The sequence below is a fragment of the Micropterus salmoides genome, unplaced genomic scaffold, assembly GCF_014851395.1.
Source record: "Micropterus salmoides isolate LMB-PRFRI ecotype aquatic unplaced genomic scaffold, ASM1485139v1 Ms_hic_scaffold_7, whole genome shotgun sequence".
Taxonomy (NCBI): domain Eukaryota; kingdom Metazoa; phylum Chordata; class Actinopteri; order Centrarchiformes; family Centrarchidae; genus Micropterus; species Micropterus salmoides.
In genome coordinates, this window is record NW_024044459.1 from 13,815,730 (window position 1) to 13,843,644 (window position 27,915).

General features: G+C 39.5%; 1 protein-coding gene across 1 annotated transcript in view; it reads left to right on the forward strand.

Annotated features, from left to right (window-relative positions):
* nf2a (neurofibromin 2a (merlin)) overlaps positions 1–26,900 on the forward strand; it is a 31,040-nt gene extending 4,140 nt beyond the window's left edge. The window contains exons 4-16 of the mRNA XM_038704657.1: positions 1,002–1,085; positions 6,390–6,458; positions 6,618–6,700; positions 8,632–8,707; positions 9,335–9,469; positions 9,750–9,824; positions 10,035–10,148; positions 10,835–10,957; positions 13,062–13,279; positions 14,755–14,860; positions 16,594–16,712; positions 18,102–18,261; positions 25,421–26,900. Of these exons, the coding sequence (XP_038560585.1) occupies positions 1,002–1,085; positions 6,390–6,458; positions 6,618–6,700; positions 8,632–8,707; positions 9,335–9,469; positions 9,750–9,824; positions 10,035–10,148; positions 10,835–10,957; positions 13,062–13,279; positions 14,755–14,860; positions 16,594–16,712; positions 18,102–18,261; positions 25,421–25,471 (1,413 nt within the window). The 3' untranslated portion in view covers positions 25,472–26,900. The remainder of the gene's footprint in view (positions 1–1,001; positions 1,086–6,389; positions 6,459–6,617; positions 6,701–8,631; positions 8,708–9,334; positions 9,470–9,749; positions 9,825–10,034; positions 10,149–10,834; positions 10,958–13,061; positions 13,280–14,754; positions 14,861–16,593; positions 16,713–18,101; positions 18,262–25,420) is intronic.
* The last annotated feature ends 1,015 nt before the right edge of the window (positions 26,901–27,915 follow it).

Below are 27,915 nucleotides of genomic sequence, written 5' to 3' on the forward strand. Positions count from 1 at the left end.
ATTCACGTTATTACTGTGATCCATGACAGTTAAGTCAGCACTTGTAAACATGAGCTACTCTTTCCGTAAGCTAGAAACTGAAGACCTGAACCTTGGATTTGTCACTCTTACTGACTGGCGTGTATTCACACACATGCAGAATCAGCTATCCTGGGGCCACAGAAGAAAAAAACATGAATTATATAAATGGGCGGCACTCTCCTTTAATTATGATTTGGAGCTTTTCTAGGACTCGTGCTTATCTGTCACGTCATTATGCTCTGCTGACTAGCAAGCTGATATTGTTGGAGCAGCTTAATGATCATATGAAATACTCCTGGCTTGGGTACATAGTTCCTGGCTCAGTGTCTAATAGATCCCTGAGTGGTTACGTTACCTCCGACAATATTTATTTGGCACAGTTTGTCCGGTTTCCAGACCTCCCTAAAATGTGTACTAGTGTATTGTAGCAGTTAGAGTTGGAAGTTTATTTACCCAGTTTGCAGCATGTAATAACGTGATATTGTGGCTACTGAAAACTGGTAGCTCAGCACTGTGCTTTAGCTGTAAATATGGTTCCCATATTTGTCAAAGTGGAATTTTAAGTGCTGGCTGTCCAAAGCACAGTTGTCAGAACGCTGTGTTTCACTCTGCACTGTCACTCTTCTCTCTAAGTTATCAAGTCTTTTCATTGTGTTTGAGTTACATAAGATCACCTGTCTCACGAGAAATATTTTGTTCCACTCATGGAAATCAATATAAAAGAGATATAATAACTGAAGACAGAGAGTAGATCCTGTCCTGATTTATATTACAGGTGATAGCTGGAAATGTCTTCTTTGCTGTTCCAACATTTAACGGGTAAACGCTTCTCCACTGATTTAAGAAACAACTTAGCACAAACAGCATTCACCGCATGGTTAATTTTGAACTGATTTTTGTGTTAGCTGGAATGAAGAGGGCTTTGCTGTTCAGGTGGATGTATGCAGAGCAGTACCTCAATATATTTGGTAACTCCTCAGGTGAAGAAGAAGATCCTGGAGGAAGAGATCCACTGTCCACCCGAGGCCTCTGTGCTGCTGGCCTCCTACGCCGTCCATGCCAAGGTTAGTGCTCTATTTGCAATTTAAGATTTTATTCTCCATTCTTTTAAAGCAAGATCGATATATTCATCCCTCCATCCATCCATCCATCCATCCATTTAATCTGTGTATTCTTTGATGATTTATTTATCTTTGTGTTAAAATTTACATGGCAAAATGGGAAACATCTTCTTCTTAAGTATCTTTTTTTTTATATAATTGGTCTGATGAGGTGCTAACAGCTGTGAATAATTCACTACAACATGTTTACTTTCTGTAACTGCACGGAAGAATGCAATGGTTTTAAAGGAAAGCAGTGTAGAACCATAAATTTTAGATGTTTCGGTCAAGTTTTCGGGCCCATCCCAGCAGAGTGACGCCACTAGAGAACGTTGTGACATCAGAATCAACGTTGTACTGGATCTGCGTGTCACATCATCATTGCGGGTATTTGCATCTGGAAAGGGAAAATTCTTTGATGGGGGGAGGGGGGGTTATCACCAGCGGGCTTAATAATTATCATCTTCTCATGTCTGGTTTCCCAAAAATAGACATAAATCACCTACAGAACTCTGCCGTCTGAGTCCTGATAAGGACCAAGGGCACACATCACACCTTAAGTTTATTCACCGGCTAGTTTTTGTATAGATTTTTTAAAACTCTCTTACTTTTTCATGAAGGGCTGCAGGGCCTTGCAAGAAATGCCTTTAAAGTAAAAGCCAGAGTCCAGATGCTCTTGAAATAGCCTTTAAAGTAACAGTTTTAAATGCAGAAAAAACTCCTACTAAGGCAGCGCCTGCCTCTTGGAGCAGCCTCCCAGCTGATCTGCAGGTAACGGAAAATCTGAAATAAATAAAATACCACTATCCTATTTGACTATAGGTGATATAGACTTTCAGTTTTGTGGCCTAAATCTCTGCTTTTTGCCACTGCATCTACACTACTACAGCTTTTATTTTGTGATGGTGTATGTTTACATTGTTTCACTGATTGTGTTTTCATGATCTAGCACTGCATTAAGCAAACTGTATTATCCTGTATGAAAGGTGCTGTATAAAAATTTACTTTCTACAGAAATCAATCTACAGGAAAAACCTTAATAAACCGCAATCTCAGTCGTTCTGGTTGAAGGATCCTATCTCTGGGAAATCCCCACGACAAAGACAGGGAGAGTGAGGTTCAGCTTTTTGACAGGCGGACAGGGTCTAGTGAGACTGGAGTTCTACCTCAAAAGGTTGGCCAAGAGCCTTTGGAGACGTGCCTTTCCCTTGCCAATTTAACAGGCCTAGGTTAAGAGAGACTGTGGATAAAGAAAAACCAGCAAATGAGCTTGAGACTTGTGCTCTTTGCTGTCAGCGCCCTCGATCTGGAAACAGCAAAAAATAGAGGGCCACAATCTGTTTTCATTTAATCAGCAGTCCACTTTGATTAGAGCCAATGTGAGTAAATTGGTGTTGTGAAGGGGAGACAGGTACTTGTTTAGCAGTGCAGCTGCTGAGAGGATTTTGTCAGACTTTTCCCTTCTCCTTTTATCGTCATGAGTTGTTTTTGTGCAGAACCACAGTTGAAGTGGAGTATATCACACAGTGGAATCTACTGTTACATCTTTAATCATGATTATGCCAGCCTGGAGATAGCAATAAAGAGAGAGAAGAGGCGTGTTCCAAGATGACGTTAAGGTTTTAAAGGGGATTTATTTTAATAATGTGCATCATAGCGCTGTTCAGGCACGGACAGCTGCACACAGAATCCGTGTGTGTAATCTGTTCACACTTGGGGGGGGCATATAATTCACAACAAAGGCAGTAGGAAGCCATGCGAGCAGCCATTACCTTGTAAGAGTTACAGAGAGTGCATGAATAGAAGGGATAAGAGGGGTTAGGAGTAGTCGAGGAATTTGTGTGTGCACAAATGCACTGACTGACTGCTTTACAGTTATTTCTGTGCACGGGACCTCACCTTAAACACAGATGAATGTACATACAGTGAGATTCCAAGGTCTCAGTCCACCACATAAAGTAATATTGTAACTATTTTATTATTCCAAAATATATACTGTGTATATAGTAATTATGTATGGTGTAAAGTATTCAGTATGTAAACCTTATATATGACATGATTATGGACATTGTAGTGCCACATATATGTGATATGTTACTGTCTATGTCGTATGTATAAAAGAGGCCAAAATCATGTAAGACAAAATACAGTACAGTACAGTTTATTATAATCCATCATAATAATTTGTTTCCCATTGTATTAAAGGATATTTTACTTACTTTAGTTATTTTGATGTTGAAATGACTAGTAGATAAAAAAAGTTTTGGATTCTATTATTTTTTGTACCTACTAGTCATTTTGACACTAACATTTAAAAATACAGTTTTAAAAATACAGAAATGATCCTTTAAACACTAAAAAGGTGGAATACTATATTATAAAATTGTCTATTTTCACCATCAATTAATCTGCCAATTACTTTTTGTTTAATCGATTCAACTTTACACGGTGACATCTTTAAATGTCCGAATAACATTACAAAACCCAAAAATATTCAATTTATGAATGCAAACAAATAAAGCAATAAACCTGCACATTTGAGAAGCTGTAACTGGGGAATGCCATTTTTGCTTTACATTTTACATGTGGCCTTTATTGTGGCCAGCCTAGGCACATCTGTGCAATACCCATGCTGTCTGATCAGCATCTTGATATGCCACACCTGCGAGGTGGAGGGATTTTCTTGGCAAAGGAGAAGAGCTCACTAACACAGATTCTGACAGATTTGTGAATAATATTTGAGAGTAATAGGCCCTTTGTGTACATAGAGGAAAAACTTAGATCTTTGAGTTCAGCTCATGATGAATGGAGGCAAAAACAAAAGTGTTGCATTTATAATTTTGTTCGAAGTATATGCTCAAAGTTTTTACCCACACAAAGTATATATATTTTAAGATCTAATACTGGACTGCAGTGCAAGGTACTAAATGTGCGGACTGAAGCTGGAAAGAGGAGTATGTTTTATTACGGCCCCTGGTCTTGGAATGAGCTTCAGGTTAAGCTGAGCTACATCTATGTATCTCTGTCATTGCTGCTTACTGTATTTTCTTTTAAATATCTGTGTTTTGTATATTATTCCCAACTTACTAGAATCCATCAGGGGGCATGAATGTCTGGACCAAACTTTATGGCAATTCAAAACAATATGGCATTTCCCTCAAAACCACATGCGTGAACCTGATTGTGGTGCTAGATGAAGGGTCAGGCAATCACCAAAGTAATCCAAAGAGCCATGTCACTGGCATGGCTAAAAACATTCGATACATACGCCATTTCCAAACTGACCCCGGGACCTTGCACAGTTAACATAGCCTTAGTTTTATGTTGGTAACCATCTACGGAAGTAGCATAACCAGTGCTTGCAAAAACAAATGTCCCATCTTGCCTGTTTGGGCAATGTAACAATAATGCCTCTCATTGGTTAGAGTTTATTTCATGGCTAGATTTGATAAACCATTAGTTCTCACTCTTTTACTGTAAAGAGGTTTCTTCAAAGTGACTGCTTTGTGTGAGAAATATATTTCCTAAATTTAGAAAGGGGCTCTATTGAACAGAATATATCCATTAGTGGTCACTGCTGTGCAGCTGGTGATAATTGTTAAGTGAATTTATTGACACATAGCTGCCCTTTGAGAGCCAGTTGTTGCTGTTAGTTTGGGGTTGCTTGAAATAATTGGAAGAAAGGTGTGTAATCAGAAAGCATCTGCAGGCACTGTCACTGTCGAAATGCCATCCTGTCCTTCCCCTTAGCTGAAGCTCAGTCGGTGCCATAATACCTCTATATGTCGATATATCATCAATTATATAGCAGTTACAAACAAACAACTGGGAGGAGGAGAGGAACTGAGGGTGTGGAAGCTGTGAAACTGAAAGGAAATGATCTAATTAAATAGCCCTCGGCTTCTCCACTCCGTTAGCCACTGCACCGGTGTTCCTGGCTTTCCAATCTGTGAGTTTATTAAATTCAGCTCTGTTAAGTAGTGTTTTCAGACTGGTGTGCACAACAATAAAATCCAATTAAACCTCATAATAAAAGTAACACTATAAACACAACAAAATAACATGACATATAGAAAAAGTTAGTTGCTTAGAGCCACACAACAGGTGAAAAGCTTCTATTTTAGTGTGTGCAAATTAGTTAAAGTCCAGGTATTTGTAATCTATTGTAATTATTTAAGGACTTAGTGATGCATTTTCTTCCAAACACGATGTCATGTTACATTAAAATAAGTGGTTTTGGTTTCAGCCCCTTTCCCTGGCATTTCTGAGACAATTTCATTGTTGTGTATATTTTTCTGCTCCTTCAGGTGACTAGCCAAGCGAAAGTGACACAGCAATGACATTTTGAGTGCACTTACAACAATGACATGCTGCAGCAGAAGGTTTTCTAGCTATCTGAAACCTCACTGGTAATGTCAGATTTTGATGTCAGTCTCACAAATAAGAATCTTACCACTAAGGACGTCATGTGAATTTCATACATGCAGCATAAGCGGATCAGGGATGGGAATATTTATAGTTTGGTCTAAAATGTGAAGACTCTTTGATAAAGTTAGATTTTCACATAATACTTATAATTTGAATACCTTGGTGCTCCAACAGTGTCATGGAAAAATGCTAAAGGGTTATAAACATGTAAATATTGACTACCTAAATGACGTCTTGTAATTTCAACCAATGATTTCCAAATAACAAGAATCACAGTGCCAAGGAAGGCTCCGCCTAGATTTAATAACAGAAGCTGAAAAACCTTGCACAGAGCGTACAGCAATGCAGAGATATAGGGAACATTTCAAGTTAACCTACTTACATAAATCAACAGTCACAGCCCACTTTTTAAACTGTAGCTACATGTATAATTTATATCCTTCCTCCAGTAACACTTCAGCCCAAAGAAAATTCCCCACCCTCACTCAGTCATGCCTAATCCATTGATATCACTCTTCAAACATACATGATATCATTTATATTTTGGCTCTGTGATGATAAGCGATCAGTCAGTTCTTTCAGAATAATCTCCTAATAGCGTCATTTACACCATCTCCCAAACAACTGGGCCACTGGGTCTGCGGTGCAGGTTAATGACCTGATGGCAGACCAGCCTCCATTCATTCTGCAAGAGACCCTTTTCTTACAGGCGCTGTAGTTTCATCTTATGAACAGCTCCCAGGAGAGGCATAGTCTGGCCTGTTATTGGAGGAAAGGTGGATAGAGGACATTAATTTGGATTGATTTTAATCCTTTTGGCACTTTTGCTCTATTTTACAGTATGGCGACTACGATCCCAACATTCACAAACCTGGCTTCTTGGCTGAGGAGGAACTGCTGCCAAAGAGGGTGAGTGGCAGCTGTGTACTTACTGACATTCATGAGTGAAGATGTTTGTGTTTTTATGTAAGCCTATACTTTACCTAAGGATATGTGGCATACCACCAGCATGTACTGTATTTTCTGCAAGCATTCATGTACATTTCAGGCCATTTCTCTCCATTTCAGGTGATTAACTTGTACCAGATGACTGCAGAAATGTGGGAGGAGAGGATCACAGCGTGTTATGCAGAGCACAGGGGCAGGACGAGGTAAAAACTGCTGCACTGAACGGCACCACTGTGAAGTTCCACAGTCATCAGCACATTTCAGTTCACATAGGATGTGCTTAAAACTTACTTCCACAAGAAATGTTTTATGCAAAGTCCATTTTGGCAGAGATGCAAATGCAAATGAGTCAGAAAGATGTTTCTGTATGGATGTTTTTTAAATGAATCCACAGTGTGAACTTTGTTTAACATCTATTGTTGACCAAGAAAATGCACCAACACCATATGGCACCACACCACCAAGTGAAATTACATATAGTTTCACAAGAGAAACACAATTCATGTCCCTGTTTTTCAAAAGAGATTAATTTAGTGAGGAGCAAATATATCATAGTGAAAAGGACTCTAGGAATTATATTGCCATAATTGCTTTCATAAATCTAAAACTTACACAAAATGAAAATCAGTTGTTGCACTTTGCTCCACTGCTAAGCTGAACTTAGTTCAAAATGGAGTGAGGGATGCGGAGTGTCTTAAAGCTCCTGTGGGTGAGGAGTTCTGGTCTGTAAAGTGAGTTCTAAAATCCATATAAAATATATATAAACACGTTTTGGATGAATTGCCATGGCATTCGGTACATGTGATACTGTCACCCCCCCCTCAAGATGAATTGTAGTACTTTTAAGTGATCCCTTAAGTGTCATTTTTGTATTTGTCTTTGTTTTATGACCAAATACCAGTACCTGCAAAACTAATGAGATAATAAATATTAGCACACTAATGTGAATCTAAGACAGTAAATATGGTAAACTTCAGACCTTCTAAACATCATCATGTTGACATTGTCATTGTGAGCATATCAGCATTTACCTCTAAAGCACCAGTTTGTGTACAACTGCAGCCTCACAGAGCCACTAGCAGGGCTGTAGATGTTTCCACAGAACCCCAATTTTTCATTGAACAAAAAGCTGTCTCAAATATTCATTGTTGTATAAACACAAGCAGCCGTATAAGAACTTTGTGTGAAAAAAAAACTGGCATCATTTTGATTCAGATTAGGAACCATCTCATCAAAGACAAACAAAATCACAAATCCGACCAGACATGGCTGCTGGGTTTTGGTACGTTTTCTATACTCCATACTGTGGACACATTTTCTGACCAAATAGTATTACAATTTAATATCCAGCCACATACAGTGAATGGCTTAGTTTATCTTTCTTTTGGTTCACATTCTTTTCAAACTTAATAAGAAATAGATTTTTACAAAACTGATGTCAACACAACATCAAAGTAACTGACAGACTTGCAATGTGTGAGTACAACTCTAATGCTTTACACTTCCACAGCATTAATCAGGCGTTCTCTAAAGTCAGAATGTACTCCATGTCCAACCTAGTTAAGATTTGTTTACTTGGCATAATGCTCTCTTGCATGTTTAAACTTTGATGAAGCTTAAATCATCAATTTCCCAACCTCCCGTATCAAACAGCAAGTTATTAAAAGTCTTGGCAGAAGTATGCCCTGATTTTTCCTCAACCATCAAAGTATGCAAATTTTTTTTTTCTTTTTTTTGCTGAGTTGACCCTGAAATCGCAACAGATCTGCCAGCCAAGCTGCAGAAAGAGAGGAAGAAAAGAGTTTCATGCATGTGTTTTCTCTATCACAGTATTTTAGAGTCTTGAAGGCATCAGAATAAGTCTTCAAGCATGACCTCTAAAGCTTGTTATGAATTACAGTTGTGTTTTGTGTCAGTACTGTGCTTATGTTTTCACCCTCGCAAGAGCTGTGTGGCAGAGTTTATATAGATCACACAACATGACAGTTGCTACGCACAAAAGCAGAGGGAACAAGGTCTGATCTCCTTTTTCTCTCCACCTCTGCACCTCCTTTCCTCCCACCCTTCTCTCCCTCTCTCTCCTTCATTCCCTTGAATCCCTCTCAATCGCTTTCTCTCTCTGTCTTTGAACCAGGGATGAAGCTGAGATGGAGTATTTAAAAATAGCTCAGGACCTGGACATGTATGGCGTCAATTACTTTTTAATCAGGGTGAGCCAATGACGCTTTGCTATATCTTTTCAAAGTAAGCCAATATGGGAGATTAGGAGGCGTGTCAATGTCACCGCGGTGTTATGAAATGAAGTGGGGGAATAGCAGTATGGCTCTTCTGTTGTAAATGCTCCCTTAGTTGAGAATCTATTAATTTGAATGTTGAACAGTTTTAAAAACGAGTGTTTTTTTGTTGTTGTTTTTGGTAGTAAATAAATACCTGCAATTTGGCACCGGATCTTTTCCAGGTGAGTCATAACGAAAACAAACCTGTAACATGGGTCAACAAACAGAGATTTCACTTGAGGTGGCTCTGGCCTTGATCGATGTGTTCTCTGAAAGGCTGAGGCATTTAAAAATACCACAGACAAGTCAGCCTCAGCTTAAGTAATTCACAGTAACATAACTTTTCAAGTAAACAACCCAAAACTGAATATACAGCCCGCCGCTGGCATTGTTCAGCTCAGCTTTAACAAATAGTTTTGGCAAGCAGAGCCACCACAATGCCACCTGTGTCAAAGGCAGGTACAAATGAATGTTGGCTGGAAGGGTTCCACAACTGCTCGCTATTTTCCCTTAACAGACGGGTAGAAGAAAAGCTTTGTTTACTCTGCTGGTGTGGTTTAGAATAAAAAGGGAACAGATCTTCTTCTGGGAGTGGATGCCCTGGGTCTGCACATCTACGAGCCGGACAACAGGCTGACACCCAAGTGCTCCTTCCCTTGGAATGAGATCCGCAACATCTCCTACAGCGACAAGGAGGTGGGACACTCTGCTGTTGCATTTCATGATAACGATTAGTGGCACAGTACTTGTATTGTGATAAAGATGGTTCAAACTTGAACATAGAGTATTAAAAGCGATATTTGTGTATCATAGTTCATTTATTTTGAGGGGAATCATATTTTGGGTTATACTGTTGTTCTACAAGTATATCCTAGTTAATGACTGAGAGCAAACTAGAATTTATAACCGATGATGGATGGATGAAAAATTATTTAAAAGTTCAAAACTCTGGTATTCTTGTCTCCTTACTGTTCAGTTTACCATCAAACCCCTGGACAAGAAAACCAATGTTTTCAAGTTCAACTCTTCACGGCTAAGAGTCAACAAGTTGGTGAGTTCAGCAGAGATGGTAAAAGTTGTTTTGTCTGTGGCTAGTAAATATAGCTTTTTCCACTAGCCTCTTAGCAGACTATAAATCATAGCTTTGGTTTGTTTCTAGTGAAGATGAAGAAATATTCTGGACGTTGCAGGTAAATTAGAGTTTACCATTCTGGCATCATTGTAATTTGCACCTTCTCTTGGTTTTGTTTCTCATGTGCAGATCCTCCAGCTGTGTATTGGGAACCATGACCTGTTTATCCGCCGGCGGCGGGTGGACTCGCTTGAAGTACAGCAGATGAAGGCTCAGGCCAGAGAGGAGAGGGCCAGAAAACAGGTACTGATAATGGAGAAACAAAGAAGAGGGGATGGGGTTAGAAACAAGTTTCCAGCCAAATGTTGTTGTATTTAGTGGCAATTTTAACAAAATTTTCAGAAAATCTGCAAAAGAAAATAACTATTGTTATGTGAATATATTAAGAGTTTGGACACATTGTGATAAACAGTTAGGGGGGTTAATTCTCCAGGCAGCTGCCATTAAACTACTGCAGGAGACATGTTTGTTTCAATTATTAATTTGAGAAAGGTTACAGAGTCTTCATCAGTCCACACAGATGTGATGTTTCTGGTGGATGGAAACACACTTTGTGACGTTAAATGTATTCTGTCCAGCCCCTCTCATGTTATTTCATACTTGAACAGTATGTACCTTTAATGGGATGACTGTTATTGTTCACATCTGTGTTCCATTCAAAAGCACTGACAAATTCAAGGACATTGCTTTGTTAGTACATAAAAGTATTTTTTAAACTGAAATTATTTACAACAAAACAGAGCGCTTTGATTGTTTTCCCTCATAATGTATCAGGTGCACCTGCTTTGTGATTTTCTTCCATCGAGTCCAAGTTGCGCTTTGTCTGTTGTATTTATTCCATCTTTTGTTCTGTTTTGTTCTTTCGTTGTCCATATTTCCCACCATATCCTCTTTTCTTTGTGCACACGTCACCTGTCTGTGTCGTTCAGGTGGAGAGGCAGCATCTGCAAAGGGAGAAGCAGCTGCGGGAGGAGGCAGAGAGAGCCAGGGACGAGCTGGAAAGGAGGCTGATTCAGCTGCAGGATGAGGCTCACATGGCCAATGAGGCACTGGTAAGATTCACTTGGTTAGCTTAACCCAAAATCCAACATTTTGTTGTCTGTGTCACATATATGCCAGGTTTCAAATGTAGCATGACTACTTTTGATCTAATAAACTTAGGAGAATTAATTCAAAATTATGAATTTTAATATTCTGAGAATATTAATTCATAAATCTCTCGCGGGGCATCACCCGAGATTCTGGTCTCGGGATTCCCTGGGTATAGTTAATAATGATAACAATTATTTACTAGTGATCAGTTAGTTAACAATCGCTCAATTATCTTAAATCAATCAGTCAGTCTCATATCGAAGGGATAAATTCTCATGACAGGGACTTGGAGTTAGGAAACACACACACCATTCCTTTGATTACAGTGAAATTTATTAACTAACTAAGGTGACTATACATGCGGTTACATATACTATCAAAGAAATAATCAATGGCTAAACAATGAGATTGTGGGAAGCATTTGATTCACACGGGCAGCTAATGAACGCAAGCTATGAGTTTTAAGGACTAAAGATAATGGATTAACAAACTATTGGACATCACTGGCCACAGAATGTAGGGTTTTGGTCTTACTGCATGTCGTTTCTCCCAGCCGGGTTGCTGTTAGACGGCCTCACACTGGCGGAGTTCCATGCATTCTCGGTTAGGACAGCTTAAAGCCGTCGCTTTCTCTGCCAGGGAATTGCTCCGGAGGTCTGTCTTTTGTTGGCTTATTGAAGAAACTCGCAGTGAGGGCCTTTTCAAATCCTGGCTCGGGTCAGAGGTTTGGTCGTCCGTTGTTACTGCTGGCGGCCCACGTGGCTGACCCGGGCGTCTGGGGATCAGTGTAAGTTAGCTCAACGAATAAAGCTTAAAAAAAAGAGAACTTGGTCGTTCTTGAATTAAAATTGTGTAACTTAAAGGTCTGATAACTTTTAACAAACAAAATAAAATAAAATAAAAAGCAAGTAAAGTTGCTGGAAACGAGGGAAAAATCGAGGTCGCTGCGCTTCGCGTGTGTGGCTTAAAAACGAACAAAGGGCCTTCGTTGCGCCAAGTTGTCCACTTGGGGGAGCTCGGGTTACATGAGGATAGCTTTGATTAACCCTAAAACAATCTTCTTGCTCAGGAGCTGGGGAATTTAGTTATTTAACCTTAAATTCGAGCTGGAAAATTGCTCGAGTATAGGATGACATTTCTTTATCATCATTTCTAAAGGAAGTGTCATAAAGTGTTGGGAACAAAGCATTGATTACAACATAAAATGAATAAAGGTCAGGGATCCTTGCTGAAAATTAAAACACTGCAAAATTACTTATTTAGATTCTTTTCAACAACAAATAACACCAACATGGTAACATAACTACTCAAGTGGAGACCTAGTCAAGTAACTAAAATATTATTTAATTAAACAAGGTAATGCTTTGAGACAGTAACCTTTGTTTACACAAAAGGTTCAGGGCAGTCTTTCGGGTGTCCTGGAGTTCCTCACGAATTTACAACTGGGTGTGAAAGGAGAATAACCTTTGATGTGCGATAATTAAACAAAGAGGAAGGTCAGTTGCCATGGTTACGTGTGTGTGGGGTAGTTTAGTAATCTCTGGTGAGTGTTTCTTTGTCATTTTAACAGTCAGCCACCAAGCGTTATCCGGCTGCGGCATCGGAGGTGGCAAGTTTTATGATCGAACTGCCCAGAAACAGCACTTAGGGAAAACAACCTTTGACCTTTTCCTTTGGGTCGCTTCAGCTGTCTGTTGAGGGTTGATATCTCAAAACCCCCTCCTTTTCTTTGTCCCAGGGAGAGACAAAGAATTTGGAGTAGTCCAAATTAATTTGATATAAAATGCACAAATCCACAAAATAGTTCATCAAATGTGTCTTAACTTCACCTCCTCTTTTTTATTTAATTTACTCATTCTTCTCATTTAATGTTTCTCACTGTCGCCTCTTTCCCCTCCGTCAATCTCCCTCACTCCTTCTGTATGCGTGCACATCCCTCCCTCTACACTTCTCTTCCCCAATCTCTCTGCTCTTTCTTTGATCCATTCCCCCATCTCCTCTTCCATGTTCAACTTTTCTTTCCCCCCTTCTTGTGTTCTTCCCCCTCTTCCCTCTTCTCTCCAGCTGCGTTCGGAGCAGACGGCGGACCTGCTGGCTGAAAAGGCCCAGATCGCGGAGGAGGAGGCCAAGCTGCTGGCCCAGAAAGCTGCTGAGGCTGAGACAGAGATGCAGCGCATCAAAGTGACTGCCATCCGTGGCCAGGAGGAGCGGCGGATCATGGAGCAGAAGATGCTGGAGGCAGAGATGCTGGCCCTCAAGATGGCCGAGGATTCAGAAAGGAGGTGGGAGAGAGGAGGAAGGAAGGAAAGACTGCTTGGATGAATGTATAGTGGACAGCCATCAATGATCCAGCTTTGGCCGCTGTGTGTGTGTGTCTCTCTCTCTCTCTCTCTCCCCCTCCCCCCACAGTCTTGCTCATACCCAAATCCTCTCTGTTTGTATCTGTCTCACTCACATGCATGACATACATACTTTTTTAGATCCTTTAATAACTTATTCGCACATCTTACTTACTTTCCAAGAGTTCTTTTCACTTTGAAATGCGAATACCTTGAACTGAGGAAGTTGTCTTACGAGAGTGTCAACACGCAGTTCCTAAATAATCTCCTCAACCCACGAGCCTCCCAAATGTTTTTTGAGTTACTATACAGTTTAATGTCAAAGTGCACAAACATGCCGCTGCACTTCAGTTTGCTCAGCAGAACAGAAGTCAAGTCGATATGCTCTAAGTAACGCAGCTGCATTTAAAGTGCTCGATCAAAGAGTAAGAACTTCTAACTTCAAAATCATTTAATTTTAAAGGCTTTGTTCTTGCGCTGCAGCTGAAAAGCAGGTAATCAGGCGGTTACAGCCACACTGCAGCACACAGAAGGTAAAAGAGAGAAAGCTTTTGTTCAGCAGCCCTCCTAGGTACAGCAGTTAATTTGTGCTAGTTAATTGTTCGCAGTAGTATCGATTGATGGTGGGAGTCCCTATCAAACAGTCTTTTTTGCTACACACTGAAGCTCCACAGTGCTGAAACTGACTTTTTGGTCTGTGTTTTATCTGTGACTTAGAAAATCACAAAATTGCTTTTTTTCATATACATCCTAGAGTGGTTCGAATACCTTTAATATCTTCCTTTTGATTTCTTTCGAGATCAGATGGATAAGGAGATGGTAACTTGATGAATGATCCCTGCTCACCACTCTGTAAAGCTTGATAGATGTCAATCCATTGTAGCAAAAAAGTAATTTTCATAATAAAACAGTATACATAGACACTAAGAATATCACTTCACAGCCTCTACTTCACAATTTATTAGGCAATCATTTCAGATGGGTACCATTAACCACTTGCCAGCAACTGCAATTTCTGGATGAGCACTTTCTGCACCAGAGAAATTTAAACCCATGGCACTCAACATGTAAATGTCCACTCAAACCCTTGAGGCACATAGCTCCCCCACATCAACGAGGAACTGCTGAGTGTTCAGGAACACAATCAAAAGAAATGTAATCACCCGCATATAACGTTCTTACATCTCTGTGTGCAAACTCAATGGTATGATAATGGAGTCAGAAATTATTGTCTGCTGGGGTGATGCATTGATCACCTTGGTACGGTAATAACAAAATGACATTCCTGGTTCGTCGAGTACCGACATACCGATTATGAAAGGTAATTTTGGATTGGATTTTGCTAATTCCGTTTCTTTTGAGGGACTGGGAGTTGAATTTAAGTATTAACTGTATCTGTCTGTCTGTTTGTCCCTCAGGGCCAAGGAGGCTGAGCAGCTGAAACAGGACCTGCAGGAAGCCAGGGAGTCTGAGCGCAGGGCAAAACACAAGCTGCTGGAGATTACCAGCAAGGCTGTCTACACGGTAACGGACCTGGAACACATACACACACATAGATATTTATAACTCATAAGTGTTTGTACTCACCTATACTTCACACAGGTAGACCCACGTAAGTACATATGGTACAACCCAAGAACAAACAAGTAGGCTGAAACTATTAATTGTCAAGTGTATGGCAGGAAATAATCAATAGAAATTATGCTAAGTAATTGTTTAAATTACTTATTGAGAAAATGACAAAATATTTGCTGATTCTACCTCAACTGTACCTTATTAATTGGCTTACTGAATAGGGACAGTGCATATTAATAGGGCTGGAACTAACACTTTCATTGTTCAATTTTCATTATCAATTAATCATTTGGTCCAATAAAAATGGATAAAAAAAATGTCCAAAACCCAAAAATATTTAATTCACTATTATGTAAGACCAAGAAAAGCAGAATATTAAATATCTGGCATTTGTGGTTAATAAGATGAACAATCAATGGATTATCAAAGTAGTTGCCAAATAATTTACATTCAATCGACTAATCGATTAACAGCGCTACACGTTAATAAACATGACTTTATTTATGAAATGTAATGTAATTTACATGAAAATGCCACTTACATCCATAGTCCCTCAATACAAGTTTTAAATAACCCCCAAACTTTTAATAAATATGACCAAAACAGTAAGAATTTTATTTTATTATACATTTTGTTGGGCAGACACGGTGAGCAATTTCAAGACGTCAATTTGGGCTCTTGTAAATTCTGATGGGCATTTCATACATGTCTTTATGTTTTAAAGAAAAAGATAAATGGAGTCATTGATAGTAAATCAAAAGATCAATTAATAACGTAAACAGTTGAAAGAAACAAAACAAATATGCATAAAACACATATTATGCTAGACTCAGATACACGCCCAATATAGATACATGCAGTAAAACCCTACAGAAAAAATACTGTATCCATCCCTGTTGGGAGTACTAGCCGCAAGCGTTGGTATGGAAATGACCAGGATCATAAAGTTTTAGCTTGAGTACTACTACGACACAAATACACTCGCACAGGCACAGGCACAGGCACACGCACACACACACACACAACTGTAGCCCTGCAAAGCCACACTGAACAGAAGATACTTGCATAAGAACAGGCAGCACATAAGGCAGCCTACGCAAGACCTTCCAACATGCTAAAATCCCACACATTACACATCCATCTGCTAACACACATATACACACACACACACACACACACACACAAACACACACACACAAACACACATACATATTGAGATGCTGGCCATGGATAGAGAACTATGCGCTCGTAAGCTTATGAAAGAAGAGCTTGAAAACACACACACTAGTGCACATGCATACATGACATACTGCTACTGGAGCTCCAAACATATCAGTTCATGAGTGAGAAGTCTACACTCACACAATTACACAATATTTTCTGTTCCTATTTCCGTCGGCCTTTGTCAAATTGCCCCGTGTGCTCACCCAGAATTTATTCATGTCAAATGTAACCACCATGTAGTCTGGATTCACATGCCAACTAATGGATTTACATTTATATTGTGTATTAGGTCCACTTCCTATCTAGCCGAATCCTGAGGTGGCAGGTGGCCATTGCATTTCAGACATTTGCCACCTTACCACTTCATATTTATTCTGCCGCATTTCTGCTTCATTTTCTTGTCAATTTGTTTACATCGCTTCCTTTCCTCTAATCTCTCTTTTCCCCTCTCCTCCTAGTCCCCTGGACTGCAGCCTGACAACATGCCTCCCGACCTGAGCTTCAGCAGGGAGAACCTCAGTTTTGACTTTAAAGATACTGACATGAAACGCCTTTCCATGGAGATCGAGAAGGAGAAGTGAGTGGTCGGCCCTACTAATTCTACCATATTATGGGCCTGAGCTAGTTTGCATTTTCACTTTCTGGTTAAGTGGTTTAGCTGGATTGCAGCGATTTGGTTTTTAATTGTAAATCAGCAGAAGGGATTTATTAATCAGAATCAGAATGAGCTGTATTTGCCAGGTCTGTGTACACATACGAGGAATTTGACTCAGGATTGTACATTGCACACGTTGTGCTTACTTATACAATAATACAATAATAAAATCAGACGCAGGCTAAATTATAGAGAACACATATCTATAAACAAAAACAATATAGACAAATTGAGACAATAGTGCAATGAGCAGAGTGCAAAGAAGAGTAAGAGTAAATTATTGTTACTATTTGTTTTGTGTCAAGCATTTGTTTTCTTTAGCTCTTGGTGTAAGTGATAGCAGACAGGACAAACTACATTTAGACAAGTATGACCCCGGCTGTGGAGTTAAATAAATTACTAAAATTGTGGCACTACGAGAAAATTGACAACCGAGATTTTTCCGTATAGTGTAAAAAGCGTTGTGCCCGTCTTTCGCAAACCTACTATTATAGTTAATTGAACACAGCTGTAGTTCTCTGCAATTAACCAACTCACCACTCCATGTGAGCGATCATTTACAGTACATGGCATTTTATAATTTGCAACTTTCAGTTCACTGATTTTAAATTGGTAATTTCTCAAACCCTCTCTTTGGTTTCAGACCAGAATACCCGTAAAAGAGTTCCTAATCTTTGAATAGAGCTTGCAAACAAACACATTTTTTGCATAACTGTTAGGTTAGAAATAGCAGTTGATAGTTGTTTGAAAGTAAAATGTTTTTGCTGACTTGGAGCCTTTTTAGACTTGATTTAAACCTTTTGTTGTTGTTGTTTTTCTTTTTTGCAAATCCTTGATTAATAGCATTAGAGCAGGGTTGACCAAACTTTTTTGATTGTGGGTCATATACAGAAAAATCTAAGAAGTCACACAATTTCTGCATTCACTCACTATCTTCTGTCTTTTCTAGTTAAGCCATGTTTAAACCTGAGGTGATTGAACCTGAGGTAAACATTTTCATAGACTAGTTATCGATCATTGTAGGTCAAGTAGATGTTGGCTTGCTAGTAGTTGTTCAAGATGACAGTGGCATCTAGTATTTGAACTAGGATGTGCAATATACATGCAGTGAAATTTGTGAGAAATAATCTCAGTCTATATAAAAAAATTCACCGCAGGCCACAATTAGCCTGCGGGCCGTAGTTTGGCCACCCCTGCATTAGAGTATTATATAATAGTACAAACTTTAGGTTGAAGTTGAAAAGTATCTAAAAAGTGCTGAAAGGGAAATTCACATAACAGCCTCCCAACCTGCAATTTGATCATGTTTAGGGTCGAGTACATGGAGAAGAGCAAACACCTGCAGGAGCAGCTGAATGAGCTGAAGACGGAGATTGAAAGTCTGAAGCTGAAAGAGAGGGAAACTCCTTTGGACATCATTCACAACCAGAACACCGAGCAGGGAACCAGCAAGCACAGCAACTTTAAAAAGGTACCTATCAGTTTGGCTGCTTGCATGGTGGACACAATACACACATTGTAATACACACACAAAATACTCAAATAGGTTCACAAATATGTAAATAATGTTCATCTAAAATACACTGTACATGTAAGTACATGTAAAATTCTCCCCATTCGTGCTTCGTCAAACAGTCAAACATTTATAGTTATTTTAGCACCTTGTATACCTGCACAAAAAGCATCAATATGTCTTTGGTAGCAGAACAGAAATCTAATTACATCCACCCCTTAAGCTGATTTGATATCCATGTTTAAAGATTAACCACGTCCTATCGGAAAACCAATACAAGAGCCAGAGATCGACTGCATCAGTACACAACCACAGATCTGACCCAAATTCTGCTACAGTTTGCAAAAAAAATTGATGCAGCTGTCAAAACAATGATATTTACAACTCTTTGTCTCTCTCTGCACTCCTGTGCTTCCAGCGTTTGGGTGCGACCCACCCCTCTCCTGTTAGCTTGCTACATTCCCTGAACACAAACCTGCTTGAAAAACATTATCACACTGAAAGAAATATCAGGACCACCGTGTACAATGCTACCTGACATCTTGACATTGCATTTGCTGTCTTTAAAACACGCAGCGGTATCATAAAATATACCAGTGGCCCCACGAACTTCAAACAACTCATACAAGAAGCTGACGTTTAGACTGAGAGTAAAGGCTGCAAGAGGAGCAGTCAACATAGGGCAAGGAACACTTGTAGCTAAAGTAATGCTTCTTCCAACCTGCCTCAACTCGCCCTGATCAATGGCAGGACTGTTGCTGAAGCTGTTTCATTTACAGGGTCTTACAGGTTCATACCTCTATTATTAAACCAAATAAATACCAAATTCTGAAGAATGACAACCCAGAAATTGAGGTTACCAAAAACAGCCTGCATTAAAGGTTTATAATTATTGTGTGTATCCTGGAGCTGTAACAAATATTTTGAATGCAATTCTTGCCTCATAAAAACAGTATTTTAAATCCAGCATTGTTTACATCCATGTTTACTTGCTAGCAGTCATATTTTTTCCTGCCTTTGATGGTGCATTGCAGCACAAGTTGACCGCCTCCTGATGATCAGTTCCTCGTGCACACGCATGAGATAAACAGAACGGGGATCCACTCATGTTGGTGTGGCCGAAAATATAATTTTCTGGGGTAATTCTGATTCAGTATTAGTCACAATTTTATTTTGAAAAAGTAAAAATATAATGTTATTGTAACTGAATCGTATCAAATCCACTTTACATGATAGTGTATCGTATCTTTGCAAATTAATTGTGGTCTGTGTATGTAGATCTGTATTAAATTGTATAAGAGGGAGAAATACACATCTTTGTTTATCCCTAATGGCTTCTTTTACCACTTGCTTCTTAACTATTAACAACAGTCCGATCATCTTGGGACACATGATGTGGTGGAGTGTAAATGTGATCTTAATTCTGATCTTACATCATCTACCAAAGATAAGGGTTGATATTTGATAGTCCTCCCTCGTCTAACACCTGTGCCTGACCATCATATTATTTTATGATTTATGGTATTTTCTAGGGCTGTCCCCAACTAAGGATTTACATAGTCGAATCGTCAAGTCCTGCCTGTAGTCGACTGATAGTCGAATCATGTGTGTTTTTGTGTGCGGCGATTGCGAGCGGGGGGGTGGGGTTACACACGGTAGTTCCGCTTTAATCTTGAGAAGCTACAGAGCTGCAGTCTCTATTCATTCAACTTACGCTGTAAATTTCCATCTAAACTGATGCTTTTTGAAGACCCTTTTCTTTCTCTCTCTCTCTCTCTCGCTTGTCAATCACCGGTCTTGTGTGAGCTTTGTGCGCATGCCGTGCTGCCGATAACTACATGCACGTCATGGTTCCTCGCGGGTCTATTCCAAGTAGCCAGCTATTTAAAAACGATAAAATATTCTTGTGTGGAAAACTTGTAGTTCTATGTAAAATTGTTGAGCACCCCCATATCACCAAAATGGCATGATCCTTGTTTCCCTGCAAAGCTTCGACTGTGAGATTGACAGTGGACTCAGGCTCCGCCCATCAAAGCATCGAATCTTCGACTATTGGGGGTCAACCCTAGTATTTTCAGAGCATCACTTAATAGCAACCGGATAACACTAAACATATAACCACTAAAAGTGCACAATGATCACTGGTCTTAAGCCTATTGAAAGAGGCAGAAAGGGAAATCTGTGTTTCTGTATGCATCTTATGTCAACTCCATCTGTAAGAATAGCTTCATTTTAACCAAGTGCCCAGCTTGGTGGTGATACGAAATGATGGCCTCTGACTTGTTCAGCTTGAGCAGTACTCCTAAATTGATTGTCATTGGCAATGTTATGAAAAATAGATTCTATTCCACTGTCCTCTGATAAACTGGCAGATTATACTTGTTCTCCTTTATCTTACCACTCCAGTATCGCTGTAATTTCAAAAAAATATCAAATGAAAATTAGAATTATGTTCTCAGCAAGCTGTATAACAAAAAAAGGCCACCCCTCCTCCCTTCTTGTCTCCCACTTGTTAAGGTAGCGCTAATTGATTTTTGCTTGGTGATTAGTCATTCGGATGGAGCGGGGCACCTCTGGCATGCAGGGGGAAAAGGAGCTAAGTGTTGGTTTAATTGAACCAGTGGCAGTCTGCATTCATCTTATTAGTGAGGGAAGAGGCGGGGACACACGGCATTGCAGGGAGAAGGGAAGAGGAAACAAAGCCTACTTTGCTAAAAAGAGGCGAGCCGTTTACGGGAGGCCGAGGTTTACCAAAAACGTTAAAAATAGAAGCAGTTTGAGGGAGGCAGAGTCACGGACAAGTGCTAAGAATGCACCATAAAGTTGGCGCCCAGAGAGGGTTAAGACGAGGCGGAGACAGTGGGAAAAGAAGAGCAGAAAGAAGGTCGAACGAAGCACAGATGTCTAAGCCAGAGGCATCAGGACCGGCAGCACCGTCCAGACTTCCTCTCCCCACTGGACGATTAATGAATGGCCCCTTAACACGGCCCAGCGCCTTTGCACTTCTACAAGGCCACAAGTTCTGCTCTGTTACCACCCGGGCTGCCAGGAGAGCTCGTTTTCAACAACTGAATACCAACACAAGAGCTGGAGTGATTCTGTGTGAAGTTTCACTGAGAGGAAATGTTGATTTTCTGTATATGGCAGTCCATTCAGACTGTGTGAAGTGGCACACAAGGGAGGTCAACCATGAGGGTTACTCTCATTCTGCTCTCTTGCATATTGAAACAACATACGGAACGGTATCTTATCTGGAAACAGTTTGCTGTCATTGACAACATTAATAAAGAGGGCTTGCTCTTTCCAGCGTGGAGACTGCGGACTGTGCTGCGGAGTTAGACATCGATAAACAGGCTTTCACACTCTCTAGTGTAGCTCAGGGACAATGGAAGGTGATCTGTAAAAATCATGTTGCAAATCCATCTGTGTCTCCCACACATCATCGGCTTAAGTCCCTCCATCTACACATTCCCCAGAAACAACCTCGATTTCCCTAACTGTCCTCCTTCATCCCCGGCCTAATATTTACTTTGGCAGCCGCTTTAATTCCCTTCACCCTACAGATGTTAGAGAGAGGAAGAAGTTTGTCCAGCCAATTTGATGTAGTGCTCACGTATGCTGTATGAAATGAGCCAATGGTTAGCTGTGCTGAAGGGGCTAAAGCACAGACATTGACCTGGATTAATCCATCACCAGCTCATTTAAACCGGACCGAAAAACAATTAACAGTGTTTGTCTGACTTTCATTGATCTTCTACTCATCCTGCTCTCCCTGTCTGTTCAATTGTTTCTGCATTAGTAGAGAGTTTGGAAAACCTACAGATTTCTTTGCCCATCAGGGCTGCCAGTTTTAAAGTGATCAAGCCTGATTTATGCTTCAGTGTAAGATGTATTAATAATGCTGGATGCTGCCACATACCATCAGAGATTCATTACAAACAGAAAATTCTTGGGAGTATTTTTTTAGTACACACTCAAAGGGGACAGACTCTTAAATTATCCTCTCATTATGATCACTTGCTCACCTGATCACTTGTTTTGCTGGAATGTGTTGTGGTTTTAATGCCTTTTTACATTTACTCTGGCGCTCATCAGAGGCATGAGGTACTTTCAACCAATGCCAATGTTTTTGTTTTAAGTGAAACTTGGCTCAACAAATCTGTTTCTGATAAGGATGTGACTATAGGTGGGTACAACTTATTCAGAACAGACCGACCTAAAAAGGGTGGAGGTGTTGCAATATATGTAAAAAAAAGTCATTTCTTGTGAATGTAATTGTCTCAAAGTCAATAAGTAGGCAATTTGAATTGTTGGCCCTTGACTTAGAAGTTTCTAAGAGTCTTCACACCACAGTTGTTGGTTGTTATAGATCCCCCTCAGCTGACAGTAGCACTCTTTCTTCTCTGAGGGAGTTTTTAACAAGTCTAAATTATAATGAAATTGTCTTTTTAGGAGATCTTAATTGGAAGTGGCTTTTGCCAATGTCTGTTCATTTTAAATCATTTTGTGATTCTTTTAATCTCTTTCAGATTGTGAATAGCTCCACCAGACCAAACCTAAAACATCCAGAAAAATCATCCCTAATTGATCTTATTCTTACAAATGCCCCTCACAAATATTCCTGTGCCTCTGTTTTTGCAAATTAGTGATCATTGTGTTATAGCATCTGTAAGGAACACAAAAATTCCTAAAACAAGGCCACGCATAATCTTTAAGAGGGCAATGAAGCAGTTCTCAGTGCAAGGCTTTTTACATTATCTGTATGATTTTGACTGGGGAAGAATTAGCCTTATTGATGATGTTGAAAATGCTTGGACGTTTTTTTATGATGGTTTCATAGGCCTGGTAAACAAGCATGCCCCACTCAAAAGACATAGAGTGAAAGGGCGAAATAATGTTTGGTTTAGCAATGAATTGTCTGACCTTCTTCTTGAGTGAAATCAAGCCTGGGCTCAAGCTAGAAGGTCAAAGCTTGAGTCTGACTGGTTGAAATTTCGGCATTTACGTAATTTATGCACTGTAATAATCCGTAATGCCAAATCTGCCTATTTCCTTTCTGAAACATCCAAAAATTTAAATAACCCTCTCAAGTTCTGGAAAACAATCAAATTATTAACTGAAGCAAAAACAGTTACAGAAGTACCGTCTTGTATTGTTGTTGATGACAACAAAATCATTGACAAAAATGAAATTCTCAATAGTTTTAATAAGCATTTCATTGCTGCTTGCTCCCTTTATGAAACATTACATAATCCAATTTCCAACTCTCCCACTGTATGTCCTGTTGATCAGTCACTGCTCAACCATTTCATTTCAAGACTGTAACCATACCAGAAGTAAGGAAGTCCTTGAAAGAACTAGATCCAAAAAAATCATCAGGTCCAGACAAGATTTGATAGCCAATCCAGTTACATATTTAATTAACCTTTTTTTAAGCCATGAATCAAGTACCAGCCATCTGGAAATCTGCCAATGGTCTCCCCCTTCACAAAGGTGGTGATCCTGTAAATATAAATAACTATAGGCCTATTTCTAAATTGCCAGTATTAGCTAAATTAATGGAATCAGTCATCAGCATGCAATTAATAGACTATCTAATTAATAACAATATTCTGAATGAATTTCAATCCGGTTTCAGGAAACAACATATTACAATAACAGCTGTTTCAAAAGTTGTCAATGACCTGGTCAAAACCTTGGACAATAAACAGCACTGTGCAGCACTGTTTATTGATTTGTCAAAAGCTTTTGACACAGTGGACCATAAAATACTCCTTCAAAGACTCACCTCTATCAGAACAAGCAGTGGGATGGTTCAACAGTTACCTATCAGGAAGAACACAATGTGTGCAAGTAGACGGCCTCACTTCTGCCTCCCTAAATATTTCAAAGGGGGTGCCTCAAGGCTCAGTCCTTGGGCATCTTCTTTTTATCATTTATACAAACAACCTCTGCAATAATATAAAAAATACAAACTATCATTACTATGCTGATGCCACTGTTCTCTATTGTTCTGGGTCCACATTAGGTCAAGCAATCACAAATTTACAGTTCGCTTTTAACATCTTGCAACATAATCTGGCTACTTTAAAATTGGTTCTAAACTCTAAAAAAACTAAACTGACTTTCATTCTGGGAAAATCAACTAAAAACAATGTCCCAACCATTTGTACACTTTCTGGTACAGAAATTGAAGTGTCACATTATAAATACTTGGGCATTACCATTGACCAATCACTGTCTTTTACATTGCATGTCCAAGATCTGGTTAAAAAAACGAAATTGAAGTTAGGGTTTTTTTTTTTTTAATCAAGTCCTGTTTATCTTTTGAAGCAAAAAAACAACTTGTAAATGCAACATTCTTGTCTGTCTTGGACTATGGTGATATTTTATACATGCATTCAACCTCCCAGTGTCTTGCTTGCTTTGGACACCGTGTTTCATGGAGCCTTGAGATTCATCACAAACTTAAAATCTCTCACTCATCACTGTTTGCTGTATTCTTGGGTTGGGTGGTTCTCCCTCTCCTTTCGGCGTTGGATGCATTGGAATCTTTTTATTTATAAGGCAGTATTAGGACTTCTTTCTCCTTATCTGAACACTTACATCCTCCCGAGGCCTGCAGGGACATATCACCTGCGCTCACAGGATCTGTTTTGATTGACTGTCCCTAATGACTTTGGCAAAAAGGCTTTTAATTTTGCAGCGCCATCTGCATGGAATCAGCTTCAGAATGAACTACAGTTGAAGGAGTTGGTCTCACTTCATTCTTTTAAAGGCTTTTTAAAGGACCTTGCAGAAAGGCAGTCTGTCTGTCACTGTTTTTGAATAGATTGAGGAATTTTTTTTTTTTATATTTTTAAATGTCATTGTTGTTTGAATATGATGAGTGAAAGTGTGTCTATATATTTACGTGTGATTTGAAAAACAACAAAAAAACAAACAAACAAAAGATTCAGGTTAGCAAAATAAATAGCCAACTATAGGTCTGCCAGGTCTGTCAGAATTCCCGTTTGGTGACTTATTTTGCTTGTTTCTCGCTCTACTGCAGTATATTCTGTTCTTGTTTACTTCCATCACAGAAAACTTATCGGGTCTGTCGTTATTTCCTCCACAGCTAACACTACAGAGCACCAAGTCCAGGGTGGCCTTCTTTGAGGAACTCTAAACTACATACCTGTAAAGGTGAAGATGCACAACTGCCAAGAACCTCATGATTCTACATTCCTGGCCACACTACAGAGCAAGGCTTTATGGTCCATGTCCTGGGAAACCGCTATGAAACACTACGGGCAATGAAAAATGACCACTGCCTTGACCTGCACCAACTCTTCCTGCACTCAATCTGGGATTCATAAAAAAATGAGTGTGTGTTTACACTTAGAGTGTGTCAAATAGAGCACATTCTCCTTGAAAATTTTGAAGACAACTCGGGTGTGGGTTTTATTAATGTGACAGAACAAAGGTAAACAATGCAAAAAGAATACAAGATGGTCTTTGACTGCTCAGGGTCCACTGCGGCTCTAATGAGACAGTATTCGTGTAGTAGTAGAATGGTTATTATATCATGTCTGAAAGAGGCGACCTACGTTATTTGATTAAAGTGTTTTGAAATTGAAATAGGAACAAACCACTAAGGGATAAAGTTGAACAAGAGAATGAATTGATCATCTGGCTGATATGTCACCCTGACCAAAATATTTAATATTTAGTAGTTATAGGCAGCAAAATACTGTATTGTCCTAGACTGTCTTGTGCTTTAACACTGAACATCTGACTTCTAATACCAACAAGTCCCTCCAAAATAAATATATTCTTTTTTTTTTTTCACTTAATGACTTCATACTGCCTTAGTTTTTTGTTTGTTTCGATGGAATGGTTAAATACAAAATTTTGTGTTCAGGCAGCAAGAATTAGGCATTTTGTTTTACCATAATATAATTAAACAGCCATTGCTAATAGTGGAAGTTGATGAGCTGTGTTGGATATTAAGCTCAACACAATCATTTACTTCTGTGATTGATAACAGAATTTGTCTTGGTTGTGTTGTGTGAGCAGTGTTTTTTAAATCTCATTATTTTGTGCACGTGTTTGTGCTTTTTATGATTAACATGTTGCTGATGAGTCCTTAGGATCTTGTATACACACAGAAGTCATGTTACGTATCCTTGGCTTCCTTACGCAAGCCACGAAGTGCCCTGTGCTCCGCTCTCCAAATTGAAGAGAAGTACTAAGTTGTTCTTATACTCAAATTTGAACTAGATGAAGGAGCTCTGATTCCTAGCTGTGAGCTTGTGTCACATCTATCATCCATCTCAGTTTTTTTACGGGTGTGTGAAGACCACAAAACATGAATTTGCATCTATTTTGAATTAATGTGTCTTTTGAATTAATGTGCTCTTTCCCTCTGAAAGCAATTTATTTTGGGGAATTATAATGTGAAGAAACTTATTATTTTTCTTCCTGTCTGCATTTAACAAGGATAGTAAGCAGTATTTAAAATGAAACTTGGTAAAGTTACAGTACCTTTTATTACTAGAAACATTGTAACATACAAATATGTATGCTTTTCATGTAAAATAAATGAATATCAGGTCTTTTTTGTATGTTTGAGGATTTTTTTTCATCAAGAAATAACTTTGTGTTAGTTATTTTGGCAGACTTTGATGAATGACAGCTTTGATATTGCCAGAGCCAAGAGCCTCTTCCGCCCGACCCAAACAGACATCCAATTACACCTTTGAAAAGAATCAAGTGTTATGTAAGAACCCTCCATCTTGTGTCAGATCACATACTGTGTTTGCTTGAGTGACAATGTCTTTGTGTGTGTATGCTTACGGATGCGTGGGCGAGTTTGGTGTGTTGCATGCCTCCTGCACTCGTTTTTGTGTCACCGCGTCTTGTGTGTCATCACATTAACCCTTTTAATGCGAGTTCTTTTTTGTGGTTTTGGGCCCTGGAGACTGACAGCTCTCTGACAGAATGAGTGACGTGGAGGTCAGGCCTGTCTTCTCCACAGCCCTGTCACCTCTGGGCTCAGTTGGAGAATGGCCAGCCTCGGCTTGTCAGTGTTGTGACAGAGAGGCTTCTTCAGGAGCCAATGCTCTCTGGGGGCCAGGAGCTCGGGGGGGGGTTGCATCAGGCAGACCGACAGACACACAGATTCTCCTTCATTTCTGCCTCCAAACGTATCCTCTGAAACAGGAGAAAGGGATGAGGGGATGAGATGGGAACAGTCACATCTTTTGTCATTTATCCATTCTCAAGGGATCACAGTTGACGTCACACCTGCACACACACAACACACACTTGCAGGAGATTGGAAAATGTTCTCAGTTTACTGCAAGGTGGGGGGAGTTGACGGGGACTACACAGCACCTGCCAGGGTGTGAATATAGAAAAAGCACACACAGTAGGTAGCGAAAAAAACCCTTGTATCATAATCAGAGACTGTACATAAAAAAATCCAGGGTGAGCCTTCATTCAGATGTCAAAAGAATGAAGAGTTTTATTGGCTTAGTACGTGACCAATAAAATCTCCTTCTAGACTAGACCAAATGTTATCGACCAAATAGATGAAATTATGGTAGTGAAACAAGTAATTTCGTGGTG